Source organism: Chiloscyllium punctatum, chromosome 16, assembly GCF_047496795.1.
Source record: "Chiloscyllium punctatum isolate Juve2018m chromosome 16, sChiPun1.3, whole genome shotgun sequence".
Classification (NCBI taxonomy): domain Eukaryota; kingdom Metazoa; phylum Chordata; class Chondrichthyes; order Orectolobiformes; family Hemiscylliidae; genus Chiloscyllium; species Chiloscyllium punctatum.
In genome coordinates, this window is record NC_092754.1 from 14458862 (window position 1) to 14478752 (window position 19891).

The following is a 19891-nucleotide window of genomic DNA, read 5'->3' on the forward strand; positions in this document are numbered from 1 at the left end:
ACGGCGCCCCCTGCTGCCCAGGAGGAGTCAAACAGCGCCGCACACCCCCCCCAGCCTCCAGGAGGACTCGAACACCGCCCCCTGCCGCCCAGGAGGAGTCAAACAACGCTTCACGCACCCTCCTCCCGCCTTCAGGAAGACTCGTCACCGCCCCCTGCCGCCCAGGAGGAGTCAGACATCGCCACTTCCATTCCCCCACCTCCGCCTCCAGGAGGACTCGGAGACCGCCCCCTGCCGGCCACGAGGAGTCAAACATCGCTTCACTCACCCCCGCCTCCAGGAGGACTCAGAGCATCGCCCCCTGCCGCTCAGGAGGAGTCAGACATCGCCGCATGCACCCCCTAGTCTCCAGGAGGACTCAGACACCGCCCCCTGCCGCTCAGGAGGAGTCAGACACCGTCGCCCGCACCCCTGGCTCCAGGAGGATTCAGACACCGCCCTCTGCCGCCCAGGAGGAGTCAAACACCGTCGCCTGTCGCCCAAAATTGACCTTATGTCCCATCTGAGCTGGAGGAGAGCAGTGCCGCCTGCTGGCCATGGGGACCCCAATGTCGTCTGCACCGTGTGGGAAGGTGAATAATGCCACTTGCTGCTCTGAAGGACTGTTTTTCTATATCCACGGAAGAGGAGAGCAGTGCTGGCTGTCTGTTCACTATCTTGAATGCAATGATGCCTAATGATATTGTGGACTGCAGTCCCGTCTGTCGCCCTTGCGATCTCTCCGAGTCTACAATGCGTGCCTGGATGATTTTCTATAATTGACGCTGAAAATGTGTTGCTGGAAAAGCTCAGCGGGTCAGGCAGCATCCCTTCCTGAAGAAGGGCTCATGCCCGAAACGTCGATTCTCCTTCTCCTTTGATACTGCCTGAGCTGCTGCGCTTTTCCAGCAACACATTTCCAGCTCTGATCTCCAGCCTCTGCAGCCCTCACTTTCTCCTAGATGATTTTCTATAATTGTCAGGAAGTTCTCGGCAGTTGGGTCTGATTTAATTAGGTCTGAGACTTAAAACTGGTGGTCAATTAAAAACTACACAAAACTGTTATACTTGGTGTGAAGGTAATGGTACAAATCCTCAGTGATTCGTTCATAGATGTTTTGCAGGTGCACGGACGCTAATTTGAAAAATTCTGTTGTAAATCTGAGTTATATCTGCTAAAACTTTACAACTGTCTTTGGAAATTGTTTGCAATTGTGATCTTCAGAAAGCATAATAATGAACTGTGAAAAATGTAGACTTTGTGACTGCAATAGGTGAAGATTCTCTGGGAGAATCAGTTTAAATCAGTAGATGGGAGAAGGATGTAGCATGGGTATTCCAGTTATCCTGGTTGACTTGAGTCTGCATGTAAACTAATTGGGCACTGAAGCTGTAGAGGATGAATTTCTGGAGTGTGTTACAGATGATTTTTATGAACCAATATTTTGAGGAACTGACTTGAATACATTTAGATCTAGAATCATTTCATGGCAAAGAGCAAATTAATGATCTTCTTGTAAAAGAACTTTAGGCATGAAATCAAGGTGTTAAATTAGAATAAGGGAAATTTTGAAGACATAAATTGGCTGAGATGGATTGGGGAAATATATCAAAAGGCATGACTGCACATGACTATTCTGAGCTGAAATGTCACTTTTTTAAAAAAACCTTGTCATCTTGAGAATGTGGCTTGGAAGAAGTTCTGGGATTTACATATTAATGAACTGAAACCTGCAACCCATTCTGAAAGATGAAAATCTGAACAGCAATCTAGGTCTGTTTAATATACCATTTCAGTTGCATGATACTGTGATCTTTTGCTATAAATTCTGTGTCTTATGATCCTTCTCCACAGCTACCTGATGAAGGAGTCGCACTCCGAAAACTAGTAGTTCCAAATAAACCTGTTGGATTATAACCTGGTATTGTGTAATTTTTAAGTTTGACTATACATTGGCAAAGGATACAGTAGTCTCTTTAGAACTGTTACATAGCTTAAAGTAACAGTACATTAAAGATGCACAAGCTCAAAAAAAGTCTGTAAACTGAGGTTAAAAAAGAAAGTTAGGCAAATTGTAAGATTAAAAGAAAAGGCTTATGAAATTGCCAGAAACAGCAGAAAATTTGAGGATTGGGAGGCTTTTACAACACAGCAAAGGAAGACCAAGAAACGTATTAGCAAGGGGAGAATAGAATATGAATGTAATCTAGTGCATACATACAAATTATTGAAAAGCTTCTAAAAGTATATTTTAAAAATTGTTTGCCTAAGACAAATGTGAATCCATTCCAGGCAGAGTCAGAAGAATTTATAGTGGGGGGTTGAGAAATGACAGAAAAGCTAAATATTAATTTATATCTGATTTCATTGAGAAACATGCAAGAAATCTCGCAGAATTAGAAATTCAAATGACTTAAGAGAACAAGGAGTTGAAGGAAATTAGTATTAGTAAGAAGGTTATACTTAGTAAGAAGATTGAGAAATTTATAGGGCTGAACATTGATAAGTCCCTGAATGTGATATTCTACTTCCCAAAATGTTGAAGGCAAATTCAGCAGATTAATTCCATGGATGAAAGGGTGTTGTATGAGGAGCGGTTGAATAGCTTGGGCTTGTACTCACTGGAGTTCAAAAGAATGACGGAGATCTGATTTGACGTATATAAAATGCTAAAGGGGATTGATAAGATAGACATTGAACAGATGGATCCCCCTTGAGGGTCAGTCTTGAACAAGAGTTAATAGATATAGAGTGAGACAAGGTAGGTTCAGAACTAAGATGAGGAGAAACTTTGTAAATCTGTGGGACTCACTGCTCTAGAGTGCAGTGGAAATAGAATCAATCATCAAATTCAGGAAAGAAATAGATATGTTTCTGATTCTAAAAAAGTGGAATGAAGGGCTATTGGGAGCAGATGGGAGAGTGAAGTTGAGACCAGGATAAGATCAGCCATAATCATGTTCAATGGTGGAGTGACCTCAAAGGGATGAATTGCCCGCTCCTGCTCCTAATTCCTATGTTCCTAAATATTCCTGTGTTCCTAAACATGAGTGTTTTCCTGGTGGTGGTAAAAAAGGAAAGGTGTCTTCATTTTCTATCTCACCATTTTAAAAAAATGAAAATTAACCACGGAAGTTTTGGGGGAAAATGTGCAGGGTTAGGGCCCTCTTAAAAGAGAATGTATGTAGAGACCAAAAGTTATACAGATATTTCCAAATTTGTGAATGATATTAAGCTAAGATGGAACATGTATTGTGAGGAAGATGTTCGGCAGCTTCAGGAGGATTTGAACAGGTTAGTGAATGGGCAAGACCGTGTGGAAAAACTTTGGTAGGAGGAACAGAGGTGCAGAATATTTCTTAAAAAGCAAACAGTTGGGAAGTACAAATGTACAAAGGGATCTTGGTATTCTTGTCAATACATCACTGAAGAGTAATATGCAGGTACAGCAATCTACGAAGAAGGCTTATGGAATGTTCACTCTTATTATAAGAGGTTTTGAGTACAAGACTAATGAAGTCTTACTTCAGTTGAATAGAAATTTTGTTTGACTGCACTTGGAATACTGTTTGTGGTTTTAGTCTTTTCTTAGAAAGAATATTATTATTGCAGAAGTGAAGGAAATGCTCTCAAGGTCTGTTCCTGGGATGGCGGACCATCCTATGAAGAAAGATTGGCTTAACAGGGCTTGTAAACTTTACAGCAAATGCAGGTAAGATGTTAGAACCATCGAAACATAGAATGTACGAGCAGGAATATGCTATTCGGCCCTTTGACCTTGTCTGCTATTCAATATGATCATGGCTGATCATTCAATTCAGTACTGGATTAGTGGTGCTGGAAGAGCACAGCAGTTCAGGCAGCATCCAACGAGCAGCGAAATCAACGTTTCGGGCAAAAGCCCTTCATCAGGAATAAAGGCAGTGAGCCTGAAGCATGGAGAGATAAGCTAGAGGAGGGTGGGGGTGGGGAGAGAGTAGCATAGAGTACAATGGGTGAGTGGGGGAGGAGATGAAGGTGATAGGTCAAGGAGGAGAGGGTGGAGTGGATAGGTGGAAAAGAAGATAGGCAGGTCGGACAAGTCAAGGAGGCAGTAACTGAGCTGGAAGTTTGAAACTAGGATGAGGTGGGGGAAGGGGAAATGAGGAAGCTGTTGAAGTCCACATTGATGCCCTGGGGTTGAAGTGTTCCGAGGCGGAAGATGAGGCGTTCTTCCTCCAGGCGTCTGGTGGTGAGGGAGCGGCGGTGAAGGAAGCCCAGGACCTCCATGTCCTCGGCAGAGTGGGAGGGGGAGTTGAAATGTTGGGCCACGGGGCGGTTTGGTTGATTGGTACGGGTGTCTCGGAGATGTTCCCTAAAGCGCTCTGCTAGGAGGCGCCCAGTCTCCCCAATGTAGAGGAGACCGCATCGGGAGCAACGGATACAATAAATGATATTGGTGGATGTGCAGGTGAAACTTTGATGGATGTGGAAGGCTCCTTTAGGGCCTTGGATAGAGGTGAGGGAGGAGGTGTGGGCACAGGTTTTACAGTTCCTGCGGTGGCAGGGGAAAGTGCCAGAATGGGAGGGTGGGTCGTAGGGGGGTGTGGACCTGACCAGGTAGTCACGGAGGGAACGGTCTTTGCGGAAGGCGGAAAGGGGTGGGGAGGGAAATATATCCCTGGTGGTGGGGTCTTTTTGGAGGTGGCGGAAATGTCGGTGGATGATTTGGTTGATGCGAAGGTTTGTAGGGTGGAAGATGAGCACCAGGGGCGTTCTGTCCTTGTTACGGTTGGAGGGGTGGGGTCTGAGGGCGGAGGTGCGGGATGTGAACGAGATGCGTTGGAGGGCATCTTTAACCACGTGGGAAGGGAAATTGCGGTCTCTAAAGAAGGAGGCCATCTGGTGTGTCCTATGGTGGAACTGGTCCTCCTGGGAGCAGATACGGCGGAGGCGGAGAAATTGGGAATACGGGATGGCATTTTTGCAAGAGATAGGGTGGGAAGAGGTGTAATCCAGGTAGCTATGGGAGTCAGTGGGTTTGTAAAAAATGTCAGTGTCAAGTCGGTCGTCACTAATGGAGATGGAGAGGTCCAGGAAGGGGAGCGAGGTGTCAGACGTCCCCAACAGTACCCTTCCACTGACACACTCATTCGTTTGGCCGAACTGGTCCTCACCCTTAACAATTTCTCCTTTGAATCCTCCCACTTCCTCCAGACCAAAGGCGTAGCCATGGGCACACGTATGGGCCCCAGCTATGCCTGTCTCTTTGTTGGCTATGTAGAACAGTTGATCTTCCGTAATTACACCGGCACCACTCCCCACCTCTTCCTCCGCTACATTGATGACTGCATTGGCGACACCTCGTGCTCCCGCGAGGAGGTTGAGCAATTCATCAACTTCACCAACACATTCCACCCTGACCTTAAATTTACCTGGACTATCTCTGACACCTCGCTTCCCTTCCTGGACCTCTCCATCTCCATTAGTGACGACCGACTTGACACTGACATTTTTTACAAACCCACTGACTCCCATAGCTACCTGGATTACACCTCTTCCCACCCTATCTCTTGCAAAAATGCCATCCCGTATTCCCAATTTCTCCGCCTCCGCCGTATCTGCTCCCAGGAGGACCAGTTCCACCATAGGACACACCAGATGGCCTCCTTCTTTAGAGACCGCAATTTCCCTTCCCACGTGGTTAAAGATGCCCTCCAACGCATCTCGTTCACATCCCGCACCTCCGCCCTCAGACCCCACCCCTCCAACCGTAACAAGGACAGAACGCCCCTGGTGCTCACCTTCCACCCTACAAACCTTCGCATCAACCAAATCATCCACCGACATTTCCGCCACCTCCAAAAAGACCCCACCACCAGGGATATATTTCCCTCCCCACCCCTTTCCGCCTTCCGCAAAGACCGTTCCCTCCGTGACTACCTGGTCAGGTCCACACCCCCCTACGACCCACCCTCCCATTCTGGCACTTTCCCCTGCCACCGCAGGAACTGTAAAACCTGTGCCCACACCTCCTCCCTCACCTCTATCCAAGGCCCTAAAGGAGCCTTCCACATCCATCAAAGTTTCACCTGCACATCCACCAATATCATTTATTGTATCCGTTGCTCCCGATGCGGTCTCCTCTACATTGGGGAGACTGGGCGCCTCCTAGCAGAGCGCTTTAGGGAACATCTCCGAGACACCCGTACCAATCAACCAAACCGCCCCGTGGCCCAACATTTCAACTCCCCCTCCCACTCTGCCGAGGACATGGAGGTCCTGGGCCTCCTTCACCGCCGCTCCCTCACCACCAGACGCCTGGAGGAAGAACGCTTCATCTTCCGCCTCGGAACACTTCAACCCCAGGGCATCAATGTGGACTTCAACAGCTTCCTCATTTCCCCTTCCCCCACCTCATCCTAGTTTCAAACTTCCAGCTCAGTTACTGCCTCCTTGACTTGTCCGACCTGCCTATCTTCTTTTCCACCTATCCACTCCACCCTCTCCTCCTTGACCTATCACCTTCATCTCCTCCCCCACTCACCCATTGTACTCTATGCTACTCTCTCCCCACCCCCACCCTCCTCTAGCTTATCTCTCCATGCTTCAGGCTCACTGCCTTTATTCCTGATGAAGGGCTTTTGCCCGAAACGTTGATTTCGCTGCTCGTTGGATGCTGCCTGAACTGCTGTGCTCTTCCAGCACCACTAATCCAGTATTTGATTTTCAGCATCTGCAGTCATTGTTTTTACCCTATTCAATTCAGTACCCTGTTCCCATTTTCTCCATATACTCTTTGATTCCTTTAGTCCTAAGAACTATATCTAACATTGAATGTTTTGGCCTCATCCATTTTCTATGACAGAGAATTCCTCAGGCTCACCAGTCCAAGTGAAGAAATTTCTCCATTGGTCTTAATTTTAAAATAATTGTAATTAATTTTGAAATAAAGGTGATGCTATGAGGATCATGGTGAGGAGAGATTGTTTTACTCAGATGGTTGTGAATCTTTAAAATTGTCTATTACAGAGGGCTGTATTACACAATACCAGGTTATACCAGGATGATCAGTCTTTGAGTATATTGAAGGTAGTGATTTGTAGATTACTAATGGCATAAAAGGTTTATAGGGAGAGACTGAGTAAAAAGCATTGGGGCCTGATGAAGGGCTTTTGCCCAAAACATCGATTCTTCTGCTCGTCAGATGCTGCCTGACCTGCTGTGCTTTTCCAGCACCCCACTCTCGATTCTGATCTCCAGCATCTGCAGTCCTTACTTTCTCCTGAGTAAAAGGCATTGAAGTGTATGATCAGCCACAGTCATATTAAATGGCGGAGCAGGCTGGACTAGCTAAATGATGTACTCCCATTCCTATGTTCCTATCAGCAGTTGATAAAAGGCAATAAGTGTTCACAACATATAAACCATGCTGAACATGTTTACTGGAGTCTCTAGAAGATAAACTGGCTGGAATCATGTCACTGAATGGGAATATGGATTGTAGAATATTAATTTTAGTCCAGAATGTATAACTACCAACAAGGTCATAGAATGTTCAGCATCTGAAGGTGAAGATTCATTTGTGGGGGTGAAAGTAGTTATGAAGAAGGGAACTTTCCTGGTTTTGTTACAAAAGTTAATTTCACGCCTTAACATACATATTGCACAGATATATCCATTGTGCTTTTAGCTTGAAACCTGAAATGTGACCTTTAAACCACATGGTGTAAAACATCTGTTTCACTCAATTTTATAAAGTTATTCTGCGTTATTTTTCCTTGCTTTCTCCTTTCAAATTAACATTTGGCTTGAACTTGTCACAATTTGGAATGCTGAGAATATTTCAACAGTGACCATTTTTCTGCAAGACGTCAATGCCGGACTTTAATTGCCTTACCAGAACTACAAGAACTATGTCCTATTGTTGGTTCAAAAGTGAAAAATCTGTCTCCTGAACTGTGAAATTTCTAAACAGAATACATTTTTGACAAGAGAGACAAGCTGCCAAAGCTTTTAATTTTGCATTCATCAGGACAAATGTGACAATTTAAATTTTCAAACAACCACAAGTAATTATACTACAAAAGAACAGGGTGCTAATTGATTGGCATGTTGAATCAAAATGGGTAAAGTGTTGTCATGAAGAAAGCAAAAGGAAGCTTTAGACTCCCCAAGTTCCCAGGTAGTTCATGGATGATGGTGCAGACTGGTAATGGGATTGGACTGGTGATCCAGAGGCCCAGGCAAATGTTTTGTAGACACAAGTTCAAATGGCAGTCGGTGGAACTTCATTTAATTAAATCTGGTACATTAAGCTAATCTCAGTCATGAAGACTGTAACAACTATCAATTATTGTTATAATGCTACTGTGCCATGCAACGAAAATTTGGCATAGTTAGCTGGTCTGACATAGATGTGTCTCTAAACTCATAATGATTTTGTTGACTCAGTTCAAGAGTTACTATGAATGGAGAACAAATCCTTGCCTTGCCAGTGATGCCTGTATCCCATGAAAGACTAACAGAAGGCAAAGCTTGAACATGTCTTTTCGTTCACTGAATATTAGTCTCTACAGAAGAATGCAGATATCGGCAGCAAAGTTCCAAATTTGTTCAAATTCTGCATAATGGAAGATGGCAGGCTAGCCCAGTCAGCATTATGATAGTCAGAAGTAGCTTGCTTCCAGCAAGTGTAAATAAATCAAGTTATGTGCTTGGCTGATTATCTTAAATTGGTTGTTATAAGCACAAACCTAATATGAAATTGAAACCTATTTCATTAAAAAAAACCTATGTTTTAATTTATATTCTGCATCAAGCAAGTTGTTTCTTCCATTTTACTCGTTAAAACAAGAATAATCCATCTACTAAGTTTCCACTTATCTGAGGACAATAGTATATATTTTTACAGGTTGAAAGTACATTTCCTTCTTAACAGTAACTGAAGATTACTGTTTCATGTTAATGCATTATTTGAGAGTCAACACTATCCTTTTTCTACTGGAGAAGCATATAGAGATGTTCCATATTTAACCATGAGGATGAGAACTGGAAAGAAGAATGACTAGGAATCACTGCCATAGGTTCCTACAAGACAGGTGTATTAGCCAGTAAGCATGGACACATTTTTTGTGATTGTTGACCTATTAGCAAGTTCGCTACTAATTTAGCTGTTATCTCTTTAAAATCAGATTTATTTGGGAAATATATGCCAATCGATGTTCTGACAGAGCTATATGCAGAACAATTGTTTATCTATTTATCTGTTCACTAGTAGACTGAAGGTCTGACTTGTAACATTAAGAAGGTGGTTAAATAGCATTATATGCTTTGTGTTAGTTAAGACTGAAAAGGATAAATAATCTTGAAATGATTTGTTAGATTGATCTGAGTAAACAAGTTTGGTGTGCTGATGTATACTATGCACAATAATTATTGCTTTTAATGTGTTAGTTACTTCGTCCAATTTTACATTTTAAAAACAAAAGCTAATTATTAGACAAGATGAATTGATAGTTTGTCATTACTGGTGTTTTCTCTTGGTCAAAAAGCTAGCACTGTGGGATAGAATCCTCTACTCCTTACACCATCTTAACCTGTACCTGAGAGTGAAAGGCAATGGCAAATAACCACTGATAACAACTACCACGAAAAGAATTCAGGATAGAGAACTGGCAGACAATGAACCAAGGACCTATATTTGGCAGGGCTCACATGACAGCACAGCCCAATGTTTAAAAGACACAATTCATAGCTGAATGCTCCCATCCAAGATGTCGTACTCAAGATCAAATTTCAGCTCATAGGAAATACATGATTGCTTTATAGAGAATGATTTTGTATTGAATATAATTATTATTTATGAAATAAAAGTCTAAATTTTAACATAAAATTAAATGTCTGCATAAGTTTCTGCATTATATGTTACTTATGAAGGAGACACTTCAACATGACTTTTCTATGCTAACCGTAACATAAAGGCTTCGTTTCTTGAGGACATGAATTGTGATCGATTGTGAGAAAATAGATCTGTTTCAATTTCTGACAATAGCTGAATTTGATTTGTTTTATAGATTAATGAAAGGACACGTTGGGATGGTTTTAAAAGATGCTTCTGAGAAATTATGACTCCAGTTAATCACTTGAACTTATCTCTTAGAAATCTCCTGCCAGAATTTTATGGCTATCTTGTTGGGATATTGTTTTTGATGTCAATTGGGAAAAAAAAAATCTATCATAGGCAGACCAGTTAATCTCTCTGCCTTCTTGAAACACCCTTTGTTTGGAATCCAGTGTGAAACCTGATTGTCCACTTGAAAAGCATCAGGAAGACTTCCTGACATTGTTTCCTGAGCAGGCTGTGTCGGCCAAGACCTCAGATATAATTGCGTGTGTCTTGTGATTTGTGTATATGTGCCAAAATGCTAGCCATATGAATATTCCATACCTTATCAATTTTTTTCTTCAAGAACTAACCACTATTGGTCAAGGGATTTGTGTTCTCCAAAATAAATCTCTGCAGAGAGAAATCCTGCTCTTCTTGTGTGTTTGTGTGTGTGTGTATTTTTCCACTTTTGCATATTAATTGAAGAAACCTGGTTGATGGATCTTTTTATTCCAAGTTGAATAGGAAGAAAGCATACAGTTGTCCATATCAGAAACTCAACAAAATAATTAAATTATGTTGTGATATCATGGAGTTGTTGGTTAGGAGACAATGCATACCTCCCATCTCATTTGTAACAATGTTAGTACTTCTGTAAGACAATAGCTCATACTTTCAGGTGAAACAGCAACTTGGCTGCTGGCTGTCATCAACCAACTGACTCTTTAGTCCTTGCAAACAACCACCCATCTACAACCTCCTTTTTCTCTTCAAAATCCTTGAACATGATGTTACTTCTTAAATCTGTGCTCATATTTCTCAGAACTCCATGATTGCATTCAATTTGTTTTGCATCCCTACCACAGGACTGAAACAAATCTTATCACAGATTACATCCTATGACTGTGATCACAACAAAACCATCTTTGTTTTCTTGACCTGTCTTGTGGCCTTTGAGATGGTTGATCACAGACTCCCCCTGAAACATCTCTGCAATATCTGCTCGCTGAGTCGAACCATTCTTACAGTCACAGCCAGAGAATCATCTGCAGTGGCCTTTCTTCTCCATCCTGGATTGTTACCTTTTCTGTCGCTGAAGGATCCCAGACAAAAGTCCTGTGGCATCAGCGAGTGGCAGCGAGATATCTGAAAGCCCCTAGTCGCAAACTGACACATCAGGCAACAGGTGTCAGATTTAGTTGTCTTGCTCCTAAACAATGTAGATAGAGCTTTGGCAGCTGTAACAACGACTGAGTAACCCTGTTTTAGGATTCACTCTGCTCATCGCCGTAGTGGAGGGGGCAGGAAAAGATACCCTAAAAATAGCCTGCCTCAAACTCCTGTCTGAATTACTGCATCCAAAGGGATCCCCCACATGCGGTCAGAAATGAATAATATGTTTGGAACAAATAATGAAAGAACCCTGATGGACCCTGGTAACAGTGACCGACCTGAGAGAAGAATTGCATTTGTAGTGAGAGAACCGAAGAGATTCTGGATTGATCTAGCTGCTCTTTCTGAAACCTGCCTTACAGACAAAAGCCAACTGAATGGGGTGAAAGGTGGTTAACCCTTCTTCTGGAAAGAGAAGGCTACTGATGAGGCCAGAATTCACAATATTGGATTCACAATTAAGAGACAGCTCATCAGTTGCTTCTTTGAACTTCCTGTAGGGATTAACAACTGACTCATGACCCTCCGCCTGATGCCGACCAATAACCAGATGCCTACAATTGCGAGTGCTTATGCCCAACCCTTGACTTCAAGGAGGAAGAAAGGAAACTTTCTATGCCAACCTTGATACATTGTAGTCAAGCATCCCCAAGGAGGACAAGATAATTCTCCTTGGAGACTTCAATGCCAGGGTTGGTCGAGACCATAATCTTTGGAATGGCACTATAGGAAGGGAAGGTATTGGCATCATCAACTCCAATGGGGTCCTTCTTCTCACAAAATGCACTGAGTACAACCTCACCATCACAAACACACTCTTCCATCAGAAAAACAAATTCAAACCATCTTGGAGACACCTACATGCAAAACAATGGCATCTCATTGATTATATCATTGTTCGCTCCAGAGATCGTTGGGACGTGAATGTTACCAGCGCTATGATTGGCTCAGATGACTGCTGGACTGATCACTGCCTTATCCATTCCACAATATCCATCGGACTGCACAGAAAGAGATGGGTTCATAAGAAGCAGACCCAACCAAGATTCAACATCAAGAACCTGGGTGACATGGTCAGTATGCAACATCTACAGGCCTCACTTACTAAAAACCTACCTCAGGAATACCCAGAGGACATAGGAGAACACTAGAGTCTGCTTAAATCGACCATTCTCAGTACCGACAATAACACCTTCAGGTACAAGTCCAGAATCATCAGGACTGGTTCGATGAGAATGACATGCAAATTGAACAGCTCATTTCCAAGGAAAGGACAGCCTTCTGGCAGAATGACATCAACTGCGAGACAATTAGAAGGAATTATTCAAAGCTAAGGCTAATGTCCAGAAGACGGTATGGGAGCTCAAAACTAAATGGTGGATTGATAAGGCCTTGGAAATCCAGCAGCTGGCAGATGCTATTAATACAAGAGGCTTCTTGAATGCCATCATGGCAGTATATAATCCAAGTTACTGCCTTCAAAATCCCCTGAGCTCTAAAGACAACAACAACTGCTCAAGGACAATGAAGCAATAAACAACCACTGGAGAGAACCTCTAATACCAATGTTAAATCGGAAATAATCAACTAAATCCCCAGAGGTCTCTGCAAGATGACATGAGAGAATCTTGCAGTGTCAACAAGCACAAGGTGCCATAAGGAGTCTAAGGAACAACAAGGCTGCTGGTCATGATGGGATTTCTGCAGAGATCCTATAGGAGGGTGGCTAACAGCTCCATGAACACATGCATGCTTTGCTCTTGAAGATTTGGCTCAAAGAAGAACTCCCCTCAGAGCATAGGAATGTTCTGATTGTGACCATATTCAAACAGGGTGGCAAGGCTGACTGTGGGAATTACAGAGGCACCTCTCTTCTGTCAACAACTGGCAAAATATTTGCATGTCTCCTTGCCAGTAGACTTCTGCTGTTTGCTGAGGAAATACTCCCTGTATCGCAGTGTGGCTTCCACCCATCCAGAGGAATAACAGACATGATCTTCACAGCATGTCAATTAAAAGAAAAATACCAGGAACAGAAAAAATGCTTTAATTGGCTTTCGTTGACATGGTTAACCACCAGGCTGTCTGACAGATACTGTTGTAATGGAGTTCTCCTGATAAGCTCATCAGAATGCTGAGGCTGCTGCATGATGGCATGTCTGTGACAGTGCTTAGCTACAGTAGATTGGAGTCTGAGCCTTTCACCTTGGAAAAGGGGTTCAAGCAGAGCTGCATCATCATTTCAACTTAATTGCTGCCATCCTCCATCTCACTGCCAAACCTGCCCAAGGAAATTTAGTATCGATGGCAGGCTGTTCAACTTTAATAGGTTCAAAGCCAAGGCAAGGTCTGCAGCACTTCCATCTTGGAATTTCAATCTGCTGATGACAACGTCATCATAACACACTCTGTGGAATACCTGCAGTGCAGCTTGGATCATTTGGCCAAGGCATATAAAATTCTTTGACTTACCCTTATCATAAAAAAGACTCCAGTACTCCATCAACCACCACCCAACAGTTCCTTCACCTCTCCAACAATAAAGGTCAACAACCAACCCTTGAAAATGTGGATCATTTCCTATACCTCGGCAGCCTCCCCTCCCCACCCACCACCACAAAAGCCAACATCAATGCAGTAAAACACCATCTGAACTGTGTCAGTGGAACCTATGGCCGACTCAGAAGAAGGGTGTTTGAAGACCAGGACCTATAGGCCCAGACTAAACTTCAGGTCTGCAAAGCGGTTGTTCTTCCCATACTGTTATATGGAGCTAAAATGTGGACTACCTACAGAAGGCATCTTAGAGACTGAAATAACACCACTATAAAAAATCCAGTGGCTCACCTGGGAAGACAAGTGCATTAACACCAGCATTGTGGAGGAGGCCAACATCATACATTTACAACAACTGCAATAGACTAGCCATGTCATCTAAATGTGCATCTCATGCCTCCCAAAACAGAACATATATTCCCAGCTAAAGGAAAGTCAGCATGCCCCCTTGTGGACAAAAAAAAAACACTTCAAAGATAACATCTAGACCAACCTCAAGAAATTCCATATCAACATCAACAACTGAGAGGACATGGCTACAAACCAGAATTACTGGAGAAACATCATCCGTCAGGGAGCTATATGCCATGAAATCAATCTCCATTGTGCCGCTGAACAGAAGTGTCTCTTGTACATGGATAGACATAATATCAGGAAGGCCCACCAACCACCATCTCTAACCACCATTACCACCCACCAATGTCCACACTGCATTAGAATCTGTGGATCCCGGATTGGCCTCTTCAGCCATCTGAAGACCCATAAGTAGATGCTTTTATGGAAGACAATCAAACTCTATACAAATGATTGCCGAGAGAGAGTTGCCCAAGGATCTATCATCGCAATCCTCCTACTTATGTATTACTATCCTTTGACAATCATCTGAAAATACAATGGCAGGTTCCACTCATATGCTAAAAGATCCATCTTAACATTACCTTTCTTGAGCCTTCCACTGTCTCTGAATATCCAATTTGTTTGTCGTCCATTGCAAGCAAAAACTTCCTCCAGCTAAAATTTGGCAAACTCAATTGTCTTTAGTCCTCTTCTCAAAAGCCATTACTAAGTCTTTATCTCTCTTTCTGGCAGCTATCTGAGGCAGAACTAAACCATTTGCAACTTATGGAGTTATATTTGACCCAGGGTGTGCTTCTGACCTCAGATTCACTCAATCACGAAGAGTGCCAAGTTCCATTTCCAGATGCTAGACACCATTTGTGCCTCAGTTTATCTGTTGTTGAACTCCTCATCCCTGCTCCTGTTATCTCTAAATCTGACTGCTGCAATGCTGATCTGGCTAGCCTCCCAGTTGACACCATATATAAACACAGGATCATCCATAACACTCTTCCTGGTGTCTTTATAACACACAAGGCCAGGAATGCACTTCCTGAAGGAGCATTTGGAGACAATAAACATCTCAATCCATTAGGTTACATAAAAGTTCAATAGTACAATGAAGAAGCTATGCAAGTGGGCATAATGCCATCCTGCAACTGAGTGTAGTTTGCAACTTATTAAAATTTTTGACACCCTTGTTAGAACTTAAAATGATATGTGATTAGCTGCAGATGATTGAGATTTGCACCACACATGCATCCTTGCTGAGGTTATCAGAAATATGTGTCTTTTAATTTAACCATGACTCATTGACAGCACTCTTGCCTATTGATCAGTAAATTGTGTGTTTAATTCCCACTGCAGAGATTTGAGCGTAAAATCTAGAATCATGAAATCCCCACAGTGCAGATACAGTGTGTTCTGCCTACTGAGTCTGCACTGATCCTCTGAAGAGCATCCAATCCAAACCCAGACCTGTATGCTATCCCCATAACCAGCATTTACCATGGCGCACCTACACATTCCTGGACATTACAGGGCAATTTAGGCATGGCCAGTCCATCTAACCGGCACATCCTTGGACTGTGAGAGGAAACCGGAGCACCCAGCGGAAACCAAAGCAGATATGGGGAGAATGTGCAAACTCCATACACAGTTACCCAAGGCTACAATCAAATCCAGCTCCCTGATGCTGTGAGGCAGCAGTGCTAACTACTTAAGGTATTCCAGTAGCAGTACTGCACTGTCAGAGATATAGCCTTTATTAAGATCATAATTTGTCCTTTTGGATGGATGCTAAAGATTCCAGAGTAATATTTCAAGTAAATCTGAATAATTTGCCCTCAATTGGTACTGTGATGAGCAGGTTACCTGATATTTATCATGGCACTGTTTGAGTGACCTTGGAGCATACAAATTGACTGCAGAATTTCCCTATTTTCATCCCAACATTGATTACACTTCATTGATTTTAAATGCTGGAAAACTCACTGGAGACGGAGGCTCCACAAATATCCCACCTTCAATGAAGGAAGAGCCCAACACATCAGTGCAAAAGATAAGGCTTGAGCATTCAAAGCAATCTTCAGCAAGAAATGCCAAGTGAATGATTCATCTTGGCCTCCTCCAGTTGTCCTGAGCATTATAGATACCAGTTTTCAGCCAATTTGATTTCCTTCACATGATATTAAGGAATGGTTGAAGGCACTGGATACTGCAAATGCTATGGCATCTGACACCATTCCGGCAATAGTACTGAAAAGTTGTATTAAAGAACTTTCACTCCCTAGCCAAGATCTTCCAGTACATTTATAACACCAACAATGTGGAAAATTGCCCAGGTATGACCTGTACATAAAAAGCAGGACAAATCCAATCCAGACAGATTATTGCCCCCTCAGTTTACTCTCACTCATTAATAAAGTGATGGCAAGTGTTATCACTTGCTCAGTGATGCCCAGTTTGGGTTCTGGCAAGGCTACTCACCTCCTGACCTCATAACAGCCTTGGTTCAAACATGGACAAAGAGATGAATTCCAGAGATGAGGTAAGAGTGGCAGCCTGTGATATCAAGGCTGCATTCTACTGAGTGCAGCATCAAAGAGTCCTAGCAAAGTTGGAATCAGTGGGAATCAGGTGGAAAACTCTCTTCTAGTTGGAGTCATACCTGGTACATGGGAAAATGGTTGTGGTTGTCAGAAGTCAGTCATCTCAGTTCCAGGACATCTCTGCAGGAATTCCTCAGGGTAATGTCCTAAGCTCTCCGAACTTCTGATGTTTCATCATTGACCTGCCCTCCATCATAAAGTTAGAAGTACGGATATTTGCTGCAGGTTGTACAATGTTTGGCACCATTTGCATCTCCTCAGATACTGAGGCAGTCCATGTTCAAATTCAACAAGATCTGGACAATATCCAGGCTTGGGCTGACAAGTGGCAAGTATCATTTGCACCACACAAATGCCAGGGAATGACCAGCTCCAATAAGAGACAATCTAACCACTGCCCCTTGACATTCAATGGTATTACCATCACTGAATCTCCACCACCAACATCTTTGGAATTACCAATGTTAAGAAACACAACTGAATTTGCCACAGAATCTCAGTGGCTACCAGAACAGGTCAGAGGCTATGGACACAGCAGTGAGTAACACACCTCCTGACTCCCCAAAGCCTACCCATCATCTACAAGGCACAAGTCAGGAGTGTGATGCAATACTAGGTAAAAACAAGGACTGCAGATGCTAGAAACCAGAGTCTAGATTAGAGTGATGCTGGAAAAGCACAGCAGGTCAGGCAGCATCTGAGGAGCAGGAAAATCGACGTTTTGGGCAAAAGTCCTTCATCAGGAATAGAGGCAGGGTGCCTGCAGAGTGGAGAGATAAATGAGACGGGGGTGGGGAGAAAGTAGCATAGAGTACAATAGGTAATCGACGTTTCCTGCTCCTCGTATGCTGCCTGACCTGCTGTGATGCAATACTACCCACTTACCTGAATGGGTGCAGCTCCATCAACACTCAAGCATCTTAACACCATCCTGGACAAATCAGCCCACTTGACTGGCACCATATCAACAAGCCTTCATCACCGACCCTCGGCAGCAACAGAGTATACTATCTATAAGATGTACTTCAGAAATTCACTAAAGATCATTAGACAGCACCTTCCAAAACTACAACCACTTTCATCTGGAAGGGCTGCAAATACCATATTACCATTCCTTCACTGTCATTGGGTCAAAGTCCTGGAATTCCACCTTAATGGTATTGTGGGTCAACCTACCACACACAGAATGCAGCAGTTCAAAAAGGCAGCTCACCACCATCTTCTCAAGGGCAACTAGGAATGGGCAATGAATGGTGGCCCAGCCAGTGAGACCTATGTTCAATGAGTGAAAAAAAATCAAGAGGGTTGGGGGTCCCAAAAGCAATGTGTTAGATGTGTTAAAGGTCAATGAAAGGACACATTTCTTAAAGATATACTTCTGGGAAGATATAATAACTTCAGCGGTTTTCTTGGACTGGCTTTTTAGAAAACACCTGCGGGTTTTTTGGACTCTGTTTTCGATGTCAGTTGGGGGAGAGAATTCCAATCAGGGATGTGATTTACACGCCTCTGGAGCAGGTGGAACTTGAACCAGGTCTCCTAACTCTTTCGGGTGGTATCGCGAAAGATCCTGCTTTGGGCGATTTCAATGCGAAGCTTTCTTTCTGGGTTCACCGGCCTCGAAACGTCGACTTTGATTCTCTTCACAGACCATCTGAGCGTTTCCAGCAATTTCTGTTCCTTTCCCTTCTTCGGTGTCAGTGCCAGGTGGCTTCCCGCCTCCCATTGGTTCCAGGTGATTTGGGGTGGGTGGAAGCTGAGATCCGATTGGCTGCAGGGTTGTGGGAAAAAAAAGGAACCCCATCCCTCATTCCATTGGTCAACACTCGCGTTGTTCCTGATTGGCCAAGGTGGGATTCCTTTCGCCGGTTTGTCCCGTGGGATTGGCTGCGGCAGGAGGGGGGGGGACAGGTAACCGCTGTTTGTGTGCGATTGGTTGTTGACACGGAGTGTATTGTGGGGGCGGAGTGGAAATCGTCGGTTAACCTGCAACCGCCATTTAGCCGTCGGGAGTTTTACCACAGCTGCGGGATATCGGCGGCAACAAGTTTCACTAGGAGCGCCGCGGAACAAAATAAAAGGGGGGAAAAAAAAAGTTGATATTTTGTCATAAGCGCAATAATAAAGAATTTCATTGGAAGTTTTAGGTTCCGTCTCTCCCGAAACTTGAGTGGCGCCTGCGATTGAATTCGGCTTGATTTTTGTTTTTGTTTTGAAAAGACCTGCTGAGGTGGAAGCTTTCCGAAAAGGAGAGAGAAGGTGGAATTTGTACCAGAGAAGGAGCGGGAGGCTTTTATGAACTGCGCTTTTTCATGTCCGAAAGTTTGCGCTGATTTCTTTCCTGGTTTAACTCTGAATCCGCTGGCTGGTGGAGTTTCGGTTGTGTCATGCCGACGAGGATGGATGACAACATGGAGCGTGGAGCAGGTGACTCGATCAAAGTAAAAGCTCACTACAATGGGTGAGTTAAAATAAGTTGACACTCGCTAGCTTCCCCCAACGTTTACCCCAGCGCTGTGCTCGCTTAGGAAAGCCAATTTGCATTTCACAGAAATTTGGCTAAAAGGTGAAAGCGTTTCCTTCAGGGAAAACAATTTTTCTGTGCTTTGAAACTTTTTTGACCCTTGTAAGCAGTTACAGAGAAGATTTGCAGTTGTTTAAATATTTTAACGCTAGCAGTGCATGTTTCCTGTCGAGAGTGTAGTGCTGGAGCAGGAGAGTCGACGTTCGGGCAGGAGCGTTTCATCAGGAAGGGCTTTTGCCCCAAACGTCGACACTCCTGCTCCTCAGGTCCTGCCTGACTTGCTGTGCTTTTCCAGCACTACACTCTCGACTCTAATCTCCAGCATCTGCATCCTCACGTTCGCCTAGTCGTTTCCAGTTAATCTATTGTTATTTTCTTAACACAGTAAGATTTCAGTTTTGACTGTAGTGAACAGGATACTGCCTCAAGTACACTGTTTGAATAAGAATTTTAGGCAGAACATTATTAGACTTGTTAAGTGTAGATTAATTATTTTGAATCCTGTTTTGGTGTGGGCACTCTGACATTATTCACATTGAAGGATAATGTAAGGTATCAACTAAATATTGTTACTCTGGTGTTCATCGTAAAATCAATCTGACAAAAGAAGAATATCCCCGTCC

The 19891-nt window shown here is 43.5% G+C and overlaps 1 protein-coding gene across 3 annotated transcripts in view; it reads left to right on the forward strand.

The window, feature by feature from the left end:
- The first annotated feature begins 18712 nt into the window (after positions 1–18712).
- The window catches only part of prkcz (protein kinase C, zeta), a 428930-nt gene continuing 427751 nt past the window's right edge, over positions 18713–19891 (forward strand). For all 3 annotated transcript variants that reach the window (XM_072586280.1, XM_072586279.1, XM_072586278.1), the window contains exon 1: positions 18713–19205. In XM_072586280.1, coding sequence (XP_072442381.1) covers positions 19132–19205 — 74 coding nt within the window. In that variant the 5' untranslated portion in view covers positions 18713–19131. The remainder of the gene's footprint in view (positions 19206–19891) is intronic.